This window comes from Agelaius tricolor, unplaced genomic scaffold (genome assembly GCF_023055355.1).
Source record: "Agelaius tricolor isolate 1412-34295 unplaced genomic scaffold, bAgeTri1.0.p SCAF_4, whole genome shotgun sequence".
Taxonomy (NCBI): Eukaryota; Metazoa; Chordata; class Aves; order Passeriformes; family Icteridae; genus Agelaius; species Agelaius tricolor.
Window position 1 is genome coordinate 29604599 of NW_027269264.1, and position 17975 is coordinate 29622573.

Here is a 17975-nt window from a genome sequence, read left to right on the forward strand (position 1 = left end):
CTATTATTAGAAGAGTTATAATAAAAAATGTGCTATATATAAAGGGAAATAAAAAATAGTAATTAGATTTTAAATAAGATAAAGAAAGTGATAGAAAGTGTAGTGACAGATCATGGTGTGTTTCTTGAAGATTTACTAGTGGGTCCATATTTGGTGGTATTTATCAATTCTAAGAGTGGATGTTATTAGAGAGGAAAGAGTAAAAGGAAAGACAATAACAGAAGAGAAGAAGAAGCGAAAGATGGGGAGAAAGAGAAACGAGAAAAATCATCAGCAGCAGTCAATCAGGAAGTATTTAGCCATCAGTGGTGGATTCTCTATCAAACTTTTTCTACAGTAACAGTATTTTGTGTCAAGAGGTACTTGAAGTTCTCACGGGTTGTTTGTGATACTGTTACCATTGCTGGGCGCACACCTTGGCTAGGCACAGTGCTGCACAGCTGGTTCATTGCTGAGCTCTCTGCAAACACATTTATGTGGCTATATTATAAGCCAGAAACTTGAACCAAACGTAGAAATCAGAAACTGGGAGAAAGAAGTGGTGATACTAACATCAGTGGTTATCATTTCCCTTGGGTCTGGGCCAACAACAGTAGAAGGGTTTTCAAATCCAGGAAGTGAATAATAAACAGGAGTTCACAGAAAAACACTGCTGCAACCATTCTGAGGTACTCTGTCCTAGAAGCTTGCGTGAAGCCGCAGGAAGCTGCAAGTGGGAAGCAGGCTGCAGGACTACAGGTGGAAGGTGGAAAAAGCTAAAGTATCAAAGACTCTGTGCAATGAGTTAAAAAATGCTATAAGTATGGGGTATGAAGAAGAGTTCAGTAATACAGAAAGACATTATAGAGGAGGACAGAAGATTTATCATCCAGACTGGTTTTGAATCAGTAAAAGTATCTTACAGGAGTAACTGGATAATAGTTGATATTTCAGTAGTTCATGGATGAGCTCCATTTCAAAATGAAAATATTTCAGCATGTGTCAGCTTGGAACAGGGTGGACTGCACCATAAAGTCTAATGCTATACTGTGTTGGCATTGATGTCTTTTTCATATGCTTGGATACCTATAATTGCAGTGATTACGTAACTTGAACCTCTTGGCAGCAGTCATTCCTTTCTGGAGGCTTACCAAAACATATATATTTACTCTTTTACCCTTCCTGTCATTTCTATAAGTAGAGTAGGCTTTTTGCCGTTCAAGCAATGTATAGCATTCTAATTATAGAGTCACTTCCCACATGTAACTTCAACCTACATTAATACCACTGATTTTACATACCTGATGGCAATTAGTACATAGCACATGGTAATTTTAGCAGAATTTTTAGTTTAATCTTGGGTCTACAGACCTTGTCTAGTCCAGGCACTGCCTGTTTGGAATTGAGAAAATGTAATTCTGCCCATTTCTTTACTAATTAATTCTTTAAAATTGCTGGTAAGTGACACCAGAGCAAAGAAAAAAGATCAGTTCCTAATAAGCAGCCCATTGCAAAAGGTATATTTAAGTACTTGAAAGTTTATCTTAATACTGCAGGCCACAGACAGCCACTGTCTAGAAGGATGTTTTGATGTAGCTAAATGAAATCCTTCTCTTTCTCTCCAGTAATTGCCTAGCAGAGTTTTAAGCTAACTCTAGCCTTTGTTGGCTGCACCCTAAAAAACCACTGATCAGAATAGTAATCACCTCCGTAAGTGATTAGCATTCAGAAGCAATACATTCTCTAAGTGGAATAAGAAACTAGACATTCTAGTCAACGGATTGCTCATGCATTCAATGCTTATATTTGTGTATTTTTTGTGCATAATTTATCGCCTTCTGTGTTCATAGGCTGAATTTGATGCATTCATTGCAGAGCATTACATACCAGCTATCCAGTACATAACTCAGCTCCCAGTCTCAGAGTCAGCAGCTCTGTGAATATGGCATACCACTTACCACTTCTAATACAGTGGCTGCATGTAATGTAATTAATGGCATTGATGGTGAGGCAGCAGTGGGAATCCCTGTGCAGGGAAAAAACCCAGTGATGACAGACATTACATTGCTATTTTTTCTTGTGCTATCATTTTTATATAGCATATTCTTGTAGAAGAAAAACAAGTGAGATTTCAAACATGAAATATAAGCACTGTTACATATCATTAGGGATGAAGAGCTTTGCTAATTTTGTTTCTCTTTCTCCTTTGATTCTGTTTTGATTGCTTTTGTGTCTTGGCAGCCTGATCATTATTCCCGCTGCAAGGCAAGATTGTTTCTCCCTCAGACTTTCTGCTTTCCATTTTCATGTCGTCATTTCTGTTTAGGCAGCTTTTTTGCATTATGTAGTCCTGCAGCCTGGTATCAGCCTTTATAACCTGGACTGCATAGATAAAGATGAGGATTTTAATTGCATCTGCAGAAACAAAGTTGGTTCATTAGCATGTGTTAGATGTCTGAATGACTTCAGATTTGAGAATGTTCATCTTTTACAGCTGAGTAGATCAAATGAAGATGTTACAGTGAATTCATTATTCATTTGTTTGCCTATAAGGAAGCTGCAGGAAAAAAAGATCTTTCACTTATAACCTTTCACACTTAGTTGGTTTCATATTAAATGTCATCACCTGAATTTCCCTTGACCTAAACCAGACTGTAAGAGAAAGTCAGTCTCATCATTCAGCTACCACGAAAGTAATTTGTATCAAAAAGAATTACACACATTGGCGGTGCATGGAACAGTATTAGTAGCATTTTTGTCACAGATATGAGTTTAATCTTAGTGAAATAAAACAATATTGAAGGTTTTAAATTTGAGATTGAAAAAAGCAGTTGTGTGTTACACTAAGGAAACATGTTAAACATGTAAAACTTTAATGTATGATACCTCTCTTTCCAACTTCTCTGCCTTCTCCTCTACCACAAGCAGTACAGATTAAATTTTGTTGTTGTTGAGTTTTGGATGCAGTTTTTTTGCTCCTCTCAACTCTTTGGATTTTCTGAGTACTCATGAGCTGTAGTGAATTGTGTGAATGATAAGATGAAAAATCTCTCTTTATAGCAAAACATTACCATGTTGCCTCCAACAAGCATATAGTCCTTCCTCCTTTTTCAGGATAGGATACTGTTTCAGGATAGGATTGTCCACGTGCAGGAGGATTCAATCCTTTCCTTCTTTGCTTTGTAGTTCTGTATTTTGAATACATTTGCTATCTTGGAACTGATAGAAAATACTTCCCTCGTTGACCTCATTACAATATTTTCTGTGTTGAGACCCCATTGCCTAGGTTTAAAATCTTTTGACAAAAAAACCCAATCAGGTCAAAGCTAAATGAAAACATAGTGACACTATCAATTATGCAAATAATAGAAGGTAAATGACAATATAATGTCAATATCAAGTTGATATTGAGCCGGATTCTGACCTTCTTTACTGATGAGGAAGGCTTCGGTTTTCTTAGTGATACTATGAGCTTCATTCAAATTTGCTAATGACTAAATGAACACATGAGAGAACTACATTTGTGCTATTCTGTTAGCCTGATCCAAACACCTATTTGACTATCATGAAGTGGATATCATCATCAATATTATAAGCAAAAATTATCTAAAAAACCATATATGTAGAATAATCATCTTGGTTTGTCAAGGTTTAACATCTTGAATCCTGAGTCTTCATTGGGAAGGGGGAGATCAAAACAAGCCCAGTAGGAAAATGATGTATCCTCTCTCAGATTTATTCCCCATTATTGATACACATGAGACTATTTGCATGGGTCCTGTATTTTTTTCCATAAGAACATCAAAAGATAATTGAAAGTCCTTGGACTTAACGTCTCTTAACTTGTCACTGACACCTGAGAGAGCCAGGAGAGATGGCACTCTCACAAGAAAAGGTAAATGGACTTTTCCTGGTATTGCTGAAATGCTAAATAGGAACTCCTGTTATTCAAGTGTTAAGCACCAGAACACTTTTGTCTGTGTATTTCAATGAAAATTTTATAGGTTTATAGACTATTCCATGTGTAAGAAAAATGGAAAATGGGTGACAGTAGAAATATCAAGTAGGTAAAATAATTGTTTGAGGTTTGTTTTGCTTGGTGGATTGATTCGGTTTTTTAAGGAAAAAAAACAAACCCACAACGACTGGGAAATGTAATTGTACATTCAGACTCCTTAGTAAAAACAGCTTTGAAACAGACATTGGCAACCAAAGATTTCCAAGTCTTGCTATAGGAAAGGAAAAAATAAAGGCAGGTCTGGGAAGAGCACTACATTTTTCTACTCAAAATGTGCATGTTGTGAAGAGTTTTCTTGAATCCTGATTTGTTGCTGGCAGAGTAGACACTGATATCTAATCTATCTGACTTCATATGCAAGACAAAGCAAGAGTATGTGCCCCAGAGTAAATAATACGCACAGAAAACGAAGAATGCAGTTTTCTTTTCTGTATGATATGGATGCAGCATGCTTTTATGCAAATGTGATGGAGTTAGTTTTCCATTTGTTGTGCAGGGCTTCTGCAGAAAATTTCAGATCTTTCCTCCTAAGTATGTTTGGGTAATACTGGAGGTATTACCTGTCAAAATAGTGCATCAAAAATAAGTGACAGTTAGACATTTTCACTAAAGGAATAGAGAAGTCAGCAAGAGGTGCACTTAAAAATTAATTTAGGAATATTTTCAATACAGTCCTATGTGCACCTGTATTCTACTGTATTTAGGCAAAATATAATTGATTTTTGTGGAAAACTTTCACTAGTGTTTTATATGGGGCAGCACAGGTGTGTAAAAATGTGGAGTTTTTTTTAAGTTGTGAAGTATATTTATATGGGAAAATATAAAAAGATAATTTAGCTATGCTATGTTAGCATATAAGACAGCAGATATTAGTAGATAGGACACATAGCTGATGGCATTTTTTCATACTAAAATGTATTGTTTTACTAAAGAGGAATTAAATATGCAGTTTGTCATTGTTCATTCCCTAGTTTTAGTGGTAAACCATTGCCTTCTGTACCAATAATGCACTATCAGAATTTTACTTCACTTCTTTAGTGCTTGCTGCATGCTAAGATATGAGTCAGATGATGAATGAATGAGAGAACTGGGAGAAAAAAAAGGAAAACACAAAATTAAGTACACCATGTGTTCACCAGATTTACAAAAATAAAAATGTGTAGGTTTGTACTGGGTTTTTTTTCACTGTAACAGAATGCCATGGCCACAGTCCAAGAATTCCTACACCATCTTACGAGGTAGCATCTTACCAGTTGCAATGTCAGAATTGTAAAACTCAGTCATAACTGTTTATTATGGAAGGATTCTCAGAGGCACAAGGGCAGGAACATAGTCAGCTCTCAATTTCTGTGACTGAAATGTAGTCAGTCATAGGTGCTTAATGCATGCAAGAATCTAATCCAATAAAGCTTAGTTTCTTTTTCTAGGCACATTTCAGGTGGAAGAGCTGTGCCAAGGTTCCTCAACTAAAATACAGACTGTAAATATCATCCAGTAAATTAGCTGTGGAAATGCTGTACTATAAGTAGGGTTAATTTTGCTTTTACACAGTTAATAGGCTCCAAGTCTGGTTATTTCAGCTTATATACATTTGAAGTTGAGAACATACAGAATCAATGCTCCATGTGAAAAGATCTTGGTAAATTAGAGAGAATCTAGAAGAGAACAGTGATGATCAGATGCGGAGAAATAGTAATATTTGATTTGTTTTATATATTAGACAGTGAAGGCAATCACAGTAGTCTTTCAGCATGTGAAAGGCTTTTAAAAAATTCCAAAACAATATACCATTTTCCCTGCCTTTGGGGCTTTAAGGAGGAAGAAATAAGCTATGCAGTGAAGATTATTTATATCAAACTATTAAAGAACTTCCAAAATGTAATGTCAAGAATAGAACAACCTTGGTGGGATATTGTGTGCAGTGTCTTCCATTGTAAGCTTTCAAGGACTGTCTGCTGCAGAGTCTTACCTCTAGCTGACAATACCTGGTATTGCCAAAAGTATTTCTCAAGGCAATCATCTAGGTTTTTTGTGTTATCATTCTTGTGGTTTCTTTTAGCTGTTAGGGTAAACTGATAGTTTTCTATAAAAATATTATTTCCCTGAAGCAAGTGTATATATAGCAAATGGTTTAGTCAAAACCATATTCTAACTCTGCAATTCGACTTTATTTTCTTAATTCCTTTGCTTTGCACTTGAGGTAAGACATATACTACTACCTCATATAATTCCTCTCTTAATACAGACAGAGGAACTATGCCACATGTAGAAAATGCCCATTGACATTTTGAGTTAGAAGATTAAAAATTCTGCTTGTTTTCAGAATTGACTGAACATAGAATCTCAGAATCATTAAGGTTGGAGAAGACCTTCATGAAATCCAACCTTAGCAAATACCACTGTGCTCCTTAAACTATATTACAAAGTGAGATGTCCACTCATTTTTTTGAACATTTCCAGGGATGGTGAGTCCCCCACTTCCCTGGTGAGGCTGTTCCAATACTTAACCACTCTTTCAGTGAAGAAATTTTTTCCTGATATACAACCTGAACCTCTCTGCTGCAGTCTTTTCCTGTTGCTGGTTGCCTGGAAAAGGAGATCAACCCCTACCTCACACAACCTCCTTTCAGGTAGTTCTAGACCACAATAAGGTACCCCCTGAGCCTTCTTTTCTCCAGACTGAACAACCATTGTATCCTCATCATCACTTAGATTTGAGACCCTTCACTGGCTTTGTGGCCTCTCTGGACACATGATTAGGTCATGTTTGGTTTAGCATTGTAGCATATTGCTTCAGCATATGGTGTTCTGTCAAGCAATTTGAGGCTTGAAAATGTCAGAGAGTGGATTTAGTATTGTTTATCAAAAAGTGATCCTACTTTTCCTTATTTAGCAGATTATGGTGAAAAGCTCAAGGCCAGTTGCCCTTTATGGCAAGCAACAAATCAGGAAAATTTAAGTTCCTCTAACAGGTGTCTCTGAAAAAGAATATTATTTTTAACATTTTACATAATTTACAGAGCTTGTCCTGTGTTCTAAGGAAGTTAATGGACACAGATGGATACTGAGGTTGGTAATCAATGCTTTTTCTAGGGGAATTTTCTGGTTCATGTAACAGGAACTGTATGAAATACATTTATGAGATTAAGAATTTCATCTGTGTATTAAACTAGTTATAGAAAGCTCACCTTGGCTTGAAGTTGCATTTAAAAATCAAAATCCAGATTGAGACCTCTAGGTCCACGAAACACCTTCCAATGTACCTTTTCATGTATTAGTTCTGTTTCAAGTGAACCAAAGACATAATAATAATAGAATTTTTTTGATCTGGTGTTTCTTTCTTTTGATCCTTTTGTTTCACTGATATTTTACATAATATCAGCTTATTATATCATATTATTCATATCAGCTTAAAGAGGTAGTTCTCTTTTATGGAAAATAGTAGATCTTCATTACAGCACTTGAATAGCAGGCTGAAATGTTCAATATGTTCTTCATACTGTAATATCTTATTCTGTGAAAGTATTATTCAGGCTGCACAGAGTGATCAGCCTTGAGTACAAGAGGATGAAACAAAAAGTAGACAGCACATTCACTTTTCCAGTCAGTCCATTCATTGAAACCTTTTCAAGACATTTTTGGAAAATCTTGCTGAACTTAACTGTTTGACAGACTCATCCTTCAAAATTAATTCATTAAAACCATGCCTTCCCTGCTGTTAGAAGGAGCTCAAAAAAGGCATGTCGCATTGATACCAGCAATACAGCCTTGAACTGTTTTTTAATTGTATAGATGAAGATGAAAATAGAGATAGAGAACACTTTTAAACATGTCCAATATTCCTTTCAATATCTGTTTCCTTTTGTTTTAATAACCATACCACACTCTTTCAAAAGGATCAGAATGGAAAAAATCTGGGGATAATTTCTTTAATTAATCAACTATCTTTCAGCGTTAACTGTTAACCTATTAATCATATCTCAGAAATTCCAGAAAATAGGGGAGTCATTAGGGTGTATTTGAAGCCTTAGTAGAGGACTAAAATTTGTTATGAATTGATTAGCCTATGGTTCATTTATGTGGCCTCCAGATTCTTACTGGAATTTCTTTTTGTGGCTACTGTAATTAAGACCAAAATTCAAAACTTATTTATGACTATGAATTTATATTTTAATCTTTCATTTAAGCCTAGACTGAACTCAGTGAGTTGCACTAGAGCAAATCTTATTTAAATAAAATCAAAAAACCTGTCTGTACTCTGATTTTTTTTTAATCTTTGCATTATAATCTCAAGTACTATTGTCAGTGTCTTTAAGCTTTAGAGTCATATCAGCCTAATCCTTAGGTGGCAAGGCATCGCTGGAAAAAGAAAATGGCTTCGATGTAAAATCTGTTTGGAGAAAAACATCAGCTGAAATGTCTGAGGCAGTAAATTAGCTGCTAGGGTCTGAGACAGGTTCCACCAGCAACAATTGGCACTACCTTTCTTATTGCATAATTATTATTGCCATTCAACATAATTTATTATGTTATTCTTCTGTTTTTGAAGGAAAGTCATCTGAAAATACTATAGAAAATTCTGTCTGCAAAAGTCTTTTTATAAGAAAACAGGAGCAAGAAATTATGTTCTACTGATATTTTGTATTCTAGATTCAGCATAATTAATACTCTGTTCTTACAGCAAATCATTTGCTATATGTATCTGCCTTACACTGGTTTTCTGTCTCTTTCCTGATCTTTTTTTGTTTTGTCCTTATAATCTTAGATGGCTTGTAACAGCTGGTTCATGTGTTAAGAATTACCTGAAGGATCTTTTCAGCATGAATGATGGAACTTTATACTGGAAAATTATTTCTCTACCCTTGAATGTCAGGAATCTTTGTATTCATATGTTCATATGGAAATACACTTCCTTCAGCTCTGTTGATGCATAGCAGCATGTTCTCTAGTGTCTATGACTTGTTGAAGTGTGAATATCTATGAATATTAGGAACTTTGTAGCTGAAACCCTTCAAGTCTGAAAATGTCTCAAGCTTCTCATTTTTAATGAAAAAGGATGCATTTACATTTTTTTTTTACAGCTTTGCTTTCAGTGAATATTTGTACTTCCATAAAGAGCGAGGATTTACATGGTCTGAATGGAAGAAATGTAGAGAAAGAAAATATGTGTATGTTTGAGAGGCAAGTTAAGAGAATGTGCCTACCATTAGTTATATATTCTAGCTACATCCATTTCTATGGCACCGAAAAAGATTTCTTTTTATTGTATTTAGTCATTTGAGAGCTGCTCTGATTTCATATGTAGTGGTTTTGGCAGTGTGTAACTTAGGATCGTGGGCTGAGAGATGCTGTCAGGGAGCAGGATGGTCTCCCTGTTATCCAGGAGAAGAAGTCAGAGAACTGCTGAGATGCTTGGATGGTCATAAATCCATGGGACCAGGAGGGATCCATCCCAGGGTCATGAGGGAGCTGAGAGATGAGCTTGTGAAGCCCCTCTCCATCATTTGCCAATAGTCCTGGCTCACTGGAGAGGTTCCAGATAACTGGAAGCTGGCCAGTGTGACACCCATTCACAAAAAGGGTGGGAAGGAGGACTCTGGTAATTATAGGCCAGTTAGCCTGACCTCAGTACCCAGTAAGGTCATGGAACAGTTTATATTGATTTTCATCACACAGAACTTATCAGGTGGCCAGGGTATCAGACCCCGGCTTTAGGAGGGGTAGGTCGTGTTTGACCAACCTGGTCCCTTTTTATGACCAAGTGACCCGACTAGTGGATGCAGGAAAGGCTGTGGATGTTGTCTGTTTGGACTTCAGCAAGGCCTTTGACACTGTCTCCCACAGCACACTCCTGGACAAGCTGGCAGCCCACGGCTTGGACAGGAGCACTCTGTGCTGGGTTAGGAACTGGCTGGATGGCCGGGCCCAGAGGGTGGAGGTGAACGGTGCCACATCCAGCTGGGGCCAGTCAGCAGTGGTGTCCCTCAGGGGTCTGTGCTGGGGCCAGTTCTGTTCAATATCTTTATTGATGACATGGATGAGGGTACTGAGTCTTTCATTAGTAAATTTGCAGATGACACTAAGCTGGGGTCATGTGTTGATCTGTTGGAGGGTAGGAGGGCTCTGCAGAGAGACCTGGAATGGTTGGATGCATGGGCAGAGTCTAACAGGCTGGAGTTTAATAAATAAAGTGCTGAGTCCTGCATTTTGGCCACAATAACTCCCTGCAGTGTTACAGGCTGGGGATGGTGTGGCTGGAAAGGGACCTGGGGGTACTGGTGACAACTGAGTGGACATGAGCCAGCAGTGTGCCCTGGTGGCCAAGAAGGCCAAAGGCATCCTGGCCTGTGTCAGGAGCAGTGTGGCCAGCAGGAGCAGGGAGGTCATTCTCCCCTGTACTCGGCACTGGTGAGGCCACACCTCGAGTGCTGTGTCCAGTTCTGGGCCCTCAGTTTGGGAAGGACCTTGAGACACTGGAACGCATCCAGAGGAGGCAACGAGGCTGGAGAGAGACTTGGAACATAAACCCTGTGAGGAACAACTGAGGGAGCTGGGGGTGTTTAGCCTGGAGAAAAGGAGACTCAGGGGTGCCCTTATCACTCTCTACAAATCCCTGAAAGGTGGCTGTAGTCAGGTGGAGTTGGTCTCTTTCTCCAGGCAGCAACTGACAGAACAAGAGGACACAGTCTCAAGCTGCACCAAGGGAAATATAGGTTGGATATCAGGAAAAAGTTTTTTATGGAAATAGTGATAAAGTTCTGGAGTAGCCTGCCAGGGAGGTGATGGAGTAACCATCCCTGGATGTGTTTAAGAAAAGACTGGATGTGGCACTCAGTGCCATGGTTTAGTTGAGGTTTTAGGGCATGGTTGGACTTGATGATCTTGATGGTCTCTTCCAACCTTGTCACTCTGTGATTCTGTGAGAGTAAAAGTAGGAATAAAAGGTATGCTTTTCAGTACTTTTAGTTACATTTCTCTTAAAAAAAACACCCTCATAGATCACCAGTGAATTACTTCACACTCATGTGTCTACTTCATTCATCTTGCCATCTTTAGTTGTAGGCAAGAGAATAGTAGATATTTGCTGGTGAAAGCTGTTTTCATGTGCAGTTAGTGGCACAGAAAAACTCTTGGATGCAGGTGAATATAGTCTGCTAGGGAAAAGATGAACCTTTGGAACTCAGGACTACATGGATAAGAGAAAGATGATGACTATGAGGTGAGGGCTTATCAAAGATATATTAGAAAATAACTCACAATAAAAACACTATGATTGTCACTCTGGAGAGAGCTAGTATTATCATCAGCATACTTTGCCAAAATATTTTTTTTCCAAATAATTTACAGTAGCAAGAGAGAAATGGCTCTTACTACACAGAAATTAAACAGGCCAAAAAGCTAAAGCAAGAACACATTTGGCAAAAAATTTCAAAATTGACTTGTTGACATTTAGTGTTAAATTTTGGGGGTTGAGATTCTTTTTCTGAAAAGAACATAGGATATGTAACCTCTCCCACTTCAAGAGCTGAAGACTGGGATCTTAACATAGAATAAAAGGTTTGGAAAGAACTCTGTCTCAGAAAGTAGTGTCTTACCAATCAACTTGTATTATCTGGTCCTCTGCTGCCCGTGAAGTCCAATAGAAAACATTGCTTAATCTCTCACAAAGATAAATTGGACTCTAAATTGTTAGGAGTATTGGGAATATAAGGTTTATGATCACAGAGCAAATGAGGGTAGGAGGCACATAAGGACACATCTCTGAAGAAGACCTCTTGATCTCAGAAAAATCAATAGGCAAAAGGGACAGAAGATGCAGTTCAATCAATTTACGCTTCATGTGCTCTTCCAGAAGGTTAAATCCACATCAACCTGAAATCAGGTTTTCTTTCTAAAAAAATTGATACTTACTTTCATCAGTTTCCACTTTCAAATAATATATATACTACACTACAAATTGAGTTTCTTATTGAACACTTACTGTCTGCTTCCAGCACCAGTCCTCTGCATCATGTAGGTCTCACAGAAAGTATTTTAGAAAAAATATACCATAATTGAAGTTTATGTTAGATAAATTAGTACATTAAAAAAAAACCCAAACAAAATCTCCACCTAAAGGAGCATGCACATTTATTTTTTCCCAGCCTAACTGAAAAATAGCCTTCTAAGTCTGAGTAAATTTTTAACATTAGATTACTCTACAAAATAAAAATAAAACAAACATTTTCTGTCATTTTCAAACTGGTCAAACTTTGTCATTAGCAAACTGCAAGGTGGGTAATTTTTCAGAAATGCTCTCTGGAAGCTGGTACTGCTTCTATAAGCATATAATTTCAATGTTAGATCTGCCCAGTGAAGAGAACAACATATCTTGGCATGCAAAGGCACAGCTACACTTTTCTCTCTTGTTTGAATTTAAAAAATCATTTTTATTAATTCAAAAAACCCCAGGTTTAATCAGAGTAAACCTGTAGTTGCTAAGATTACAAATTACAGTTACTGTGTATCCACGCTTTCTATGAAAAAATGTTCCCAAAAACATTCCATTCCATGGGAATTAATAAATAATAAACCCCAACTTGTTTGTTTAAAATGCAGGTAACCAATATAGACATGTTGCACTGTTTCTATATTAATTATAAAATGAAGCTAGATTTTCTATAATTATATTTAAATGTCTCAATTGAAAACATGCTTTTTAGTTTGATTTACAAAGAGCAAAGGGGCAAGTACTAGGAAACTTGCAATTATATACTGGATATTTGTGAACTATTTGCAGTACTTATTCTTTCAGTAAGTGACACAAGGAAGTAATTATTTATTTACTTAATAAGAGAATTTTTGCACTATCAATCCTATTTTTTTAATAGAGCAGTGTCAATAAACATTTTTAGTTACTTTGTTGAAATTCGTTTTCTCTAAACTAAATTATCATTGCCTGTAAAAAATTGTTTCCCTTTACTTGGCCACTAATTAATTCTTATCCCCTGCTTCAGTGGGTAGAATTTTTTTCTTCTCTATCTAGATTACTTGTTCTCAGACTGTGATTTGTGAGCCATTAATGATCTGTGACCTCTGAGCCTCAAAATAAAATGATCTGTGAGAAAGAGCTATTTGGGTCTGGAGTGTTGGAGAGCATACTAAGTCTTTTTTCAATAACTATTGTGCAGAATGAAGAACCTGGAGAACCGCGAGTTTCAAAGATGCATATCTTAATTTTCCATTTTGGGGAAATAATCACTTTCCCTCGTGGATTAGCATGACAATTCACATCTTTTTACTGCAAATATTGTGCAATATTCTGCTTTTGATGTTTCTTACATTTAGTGTATTCTCATTGAATTTTGTATGCGTCTGGCTTGGAGTGATTAATGAAGACATGTATTAAAAAAACCCACTGTGTTGTTACTGGACTCAGTTTAAACTTATTTTCTGTACTGTAGGCAGGGCTAATTGGTAAGAATGTATTGTTATAAATAGAATAGAGATTGACTCTCTGTTTCACCCATCAGCCACTGAAAGTAAAATGTTTTAAATTACTTGACTGCCATACTGCTTTGTACTACATTTTTGGTGGGTTTAGGGGTTCAGCATTTCTGTTTTCTTAACAGTTATCATTGAAAATACCCTTTTTAACCGATACAAATTATTGAGCCTTAGAAATGATGATAAAAATATGGTTCTCTTATGTGTCATCTTACATAGAAGTATTGCATATTTTAATTCTAGACTGTGGAAATTTAAAATTAGGATTCCTCTGAATGAAATGTTTTGTGGTTTTTTTAGATTTGATGGATGAACTCTCTACCAAACTATTTTTTTAAATGACTGTGGACTCAATTTCATGATATGCTTCTTCTCTGATGAACACTGATCTCAGAAGGAAATTTTTTGCTCACAGTCCACTTAATAGTTGCTGATGCCATTTCATTTATCAGTGTAGAGAAATTATTTCTAAAAACCTACTTGTTTGTACTGAGCTATATCTATACATAATAAATATTAACATCAAAGCAGTAGTTTATAAGTTTGGGGACTAATGTAAAATATGGCAAATATTAAAAAAATGTTCCACCTGTGTTGCTGTACTGTTACTAAGTTATGGACTGTGAAAAGTGAATATATAGGTCATATTTTAGGCTACTATAAATTTTTTTTTTCTTCAGTGTATCTATGTTTATTAGCATTTCCCAATTATATGTCCTACTGAACTTGCCCATTATGGAAGAAGATATTATATAATCTATGACCAGAAGAGCAGTTCCTGTGGATGATAAAATAAATTTCTTGTGTTGGAAGTTGGCCATTGTATCTCCACATATTTTCAAAGCCTATGGTGATATACAGTCAGATATGTAATAAATTTCAGTATTAAAAGTACTAAATGATAACATATTTTTCACTGCAGGTGAAGTGTGATCAATACTGGCCAAGCAGAGGCACAGAAACTTATGGACTAATCCAAGTCACCCTTTTAGACACTGTTGAATTGGCAACATACTGTGTTCGTACATTTGCACTTCACAAGGTATACATACTTATATATACTTACTATATGCTCTCAAATTGAAAGGCTGGCAGTTTTTTCCCTCACCTTCCCTCCCTTCCTTCCTTCCTTTCTATCACTGGCCTCCCTCCTGTCACCTTGTCCTCCTTCTTCTTTTTGCTTCTTGCCTTACCTGTGTGCCTTTTTCCCTTACTTCCTTATTCCCTTTCTCCTCTTCTCCTCCTTTCTAGCCTTACCCTTGTTTCCTTCTAACAGCGCTGAATATTGACACTTCTACAGAGTACATGTTCCTGATAACATGAAGTTTTGTAAGTTAATGCAGAGCTCTCACCATGAAAAAGCTGAATACTTGTGGTGCACAAGTGTACAGTACATTTAAAGATCTTACATTGTTTGAATCTGTAATTAGGATTTTCCTCCATAGTTCTTTTTCTTTCTGGCCCCAAATATTTAAACAATTTTCACTGGTATATATGCTTTAGCAGTTGTTTTACTGAAAAGTGCTGATATAATCTCAAGTAGCAGTTGTGTCATGAAACTTTTAAATTTCATAGAATGGCTCAAGTGAGAAAAGGGAAGTGAGGCAATTCCAGTTCACTGCCTGGCCTGACCATGGTGTCCCAGAACACCCAACACCATTCTTGGCTTTTCTGCGACGAGTCAAGACTTGCAATCCACCTGATGCTGGACCTATGGTTGTGCATTGCAGGTAAGCCCAGAAGTTTCTTTAAAGCATGGTATGTCAAGGTTCCTGCTTTCTGTTTTGTTGCAGATGAAAGTATGATTTTCTTTCAAATAGACTTCTGAGTCTGTCAAAGAAAAAGGTGGTTGCATTGCAAATCAAGTATGGCACTGCCAACTTGGGTAGGCTAGAATTATTTTATTTGGTCTATGCACAATTAATTTAATTTTAGTACATCAAAAGATCTCCAGGAAGAATGTCTGCAGGGAGAATACAAATGTATCTGTGGCATTCAGAATGTGGCATGAAAAAGGAAGAGGATGGTATTGGTTTAAGAGCCTAAGTATTGAAAAAAGTATGTTTTAAGCAATGAAACACTTTTTGAAATTATTACTTAACTTAGATTGTGTGAGAAAGTAGCAAACATGGGAATTAAGACTGATAAATTCAGGTAAGACCTGAATCTGTATTCAAGGTTGAATCCCCAGTTTAGGACTTTGAGGAACTGAAAATGCAAAGGATGTAACTGGGGAGCAAGCCGAACTCAGTTCCAGGGAAATTAGTTCTCCATGCTTTTTGGCAAAGTAGCGCACGTCTTCAGGCATTATAAGGTATGAATTAATAACAATGGAAGAAAAAAAGTCAGCTGCTTTTCGTGTGTTGGGACTAAAGAAAAGGAAGAGGAAGAGATACAGGTTCTTTGGAATTTGCTGAACAGATAAGGACGTTATCAGAACATATATACCAATTCTGATTGAAATAAACTCCAAGATGTGTTCCCTCATTCCAGGGCTATATTTTCATACGTTGTATAGCTTGCTGTGTAGCCCTTTTCAAAGCAAGTTCCTAAGATCACTATTTCCTGTGAACTTCAGTTTGGAATACCTTCAATTAGTAAGGCTGAGAGCTACTATATATGGATCTCTGCAGTTACGAATGCTTAGCATATTTGAAAACCAGTCTTGCTTTTTTCATCCAAAACCTGAGGAATAGTAATTACAGCATACCGCCATGTCTAGTTCTGACTTCTTATATTGGCAGCCCATACATGGAATCTGATAATTTAAACACTTTTAAAGTGATTGAAAGAGTCTCCTGTAAACAAGATGGAAAAATAAATTCAACAGGAAAACAAAATAAGCAGAACTTAAATGTTGAAAGGCACAGACTGTTTACAAAATACCAGAGAACATGGAACACAGATATTAAATGTTTATTTAAACACCAGGATTAAAAATATGGAATAATTAGAAATAACAACACAAATATACTCATAGAGCTTGCTGAGTGTTTCTTGAATGAAGAGGCATATTTTTGTACTTGCATTTAGAGTCTTAAAACATTTTGGTTATTGTCTGGGATTTTAGATTTCCTCAGATAGAACTTCTTTAGCTTCATCCATATATAGCATACTCCAAAGTTGCTCAACAGTGAGGATGCTACCTCAAAATCAAACTTAATAGAAGAAATTAATTTTCCCACTCTGGAAAATCTCTTCATATAATAGCCTAAATTACCGCTATGGAAAAATAGGAAAATTAAATCAGTTTTTATGGCTAGTCATTGGAAAAGATGAAATAAAATGCATTGCTTGTTATCACTCAGTGGTACTGATGAAGCACAAGACAGTTATTTTCTCTTTGTCATTAGTTTTGCATGCAGATTTCATTGAAAATGGTGGTCAAGTTAGGTAGTATGATTTTATGCCTGAGGGACTTTTTTATCCCAAATTCCTATTGATTTATGTATCAATAATTTATCTGCAATAAGCATAATCTGCTATATATAAGCTTTTTGCCTTATGTATAATTACTAGAGACATTAGGATTTCAGTCACTTCATACAACCTAACCTCTAAAAAACAGACTTTCACATATCCTATTATTTTAGTAAGGTTTTTAAATTTGACTCCTAACAATTTGTCTATGAACAGAATTAATGTAACCAGGTTTCTGAAAAAAATTAAAATGTATGTCTCTATAATTAAAACAGGCTGGACATTTAGCATCAAGTGTTCTGGACAGTCCAAAGTTTATTAATCTGCTAATTACCTCCTCAGTGTAATGTGTTGACTATTCAACTGATAGACTAATGAAGTAACTAAAGTGTTTCTCACAATAGTCATATTAACATGTCACTTTTCAGGCATTATGTAGCAACATAATATTCAGGGATTTGTATTGCCTTATCATTTTACATTCAACATGATTTTGTTGGGCCTGTCTTGTGCAGGGACAGAAGTCAGATTTCAGTAATCCTTGTGGGTTCCTTCCAACTCAGGTTATCCTGTGATTCTATGATTATTAAATTGGTTCAAAAAATCAAAAGAGGAACAACTATAGAGCATCACCACAGCATTTTTAGTCTAAAGGATATGTCTTTTATACAGCAATATGAAAATTTTTCCTATTTGGTTTGAAATTGAAGTACTGGACATGCATAAACATTTCATTTTAAGCTATAAAAAATGAATTTAAAACAGTTAAGTACAAACTCTGCACATTACCCAGTTTTTAATTAGAATCTGCTTTCCATTTTTTCCTTCTCTTCTCTTCTCTGTTGCTCACTTTGTAAGTTTCTCCATTCCAATCTTTCCTTTGCCTATTATAAGTCATTTAACACTTTTATCAAATTTTTTCTCTCCACATCTGGACTGATCCTTATTCTCTGGACCCCTCTAACTATATTCTAGTTGTGTCCTTCAATTCCATTGTTTTATAAAAGTTATTTCATTGTTGATATCACATTGCTGAACCATTTAATGAAATATGTTCCTAACTTTCTTAGTA

The 17975-nt window shown here is 36.2% G+C and overlaps 1 protein-coding gene across 40 annotated transcripts in view; it reads left to right on the plus strand.

Moving 5' to 3' along the window:
• PTPRD (protein tyrosine phosphatase receptor type D) overlaps positions 1-17975 on the plus strand; it is a 1154223-nt gene that overhangs the window by 1103916 nt on the left and 32332 nt on the right. For all 40 annotated transcript variants that reach the window (XM_071425013.1, XM_071425049.1, XM_071425014.1 and 37 more), the window contains 2 exons: positions 14406-14525; positions 15059-15213. In XM_071425013.1, coding sequence (XP_071281114.1) covers positions 14406-14525; positions 15059-15213 — 275 coding nt within the window. The remainder of the gene's footprint in view (positions 1-14405; positions 14526-15058; positions 15214-17975) is intronic.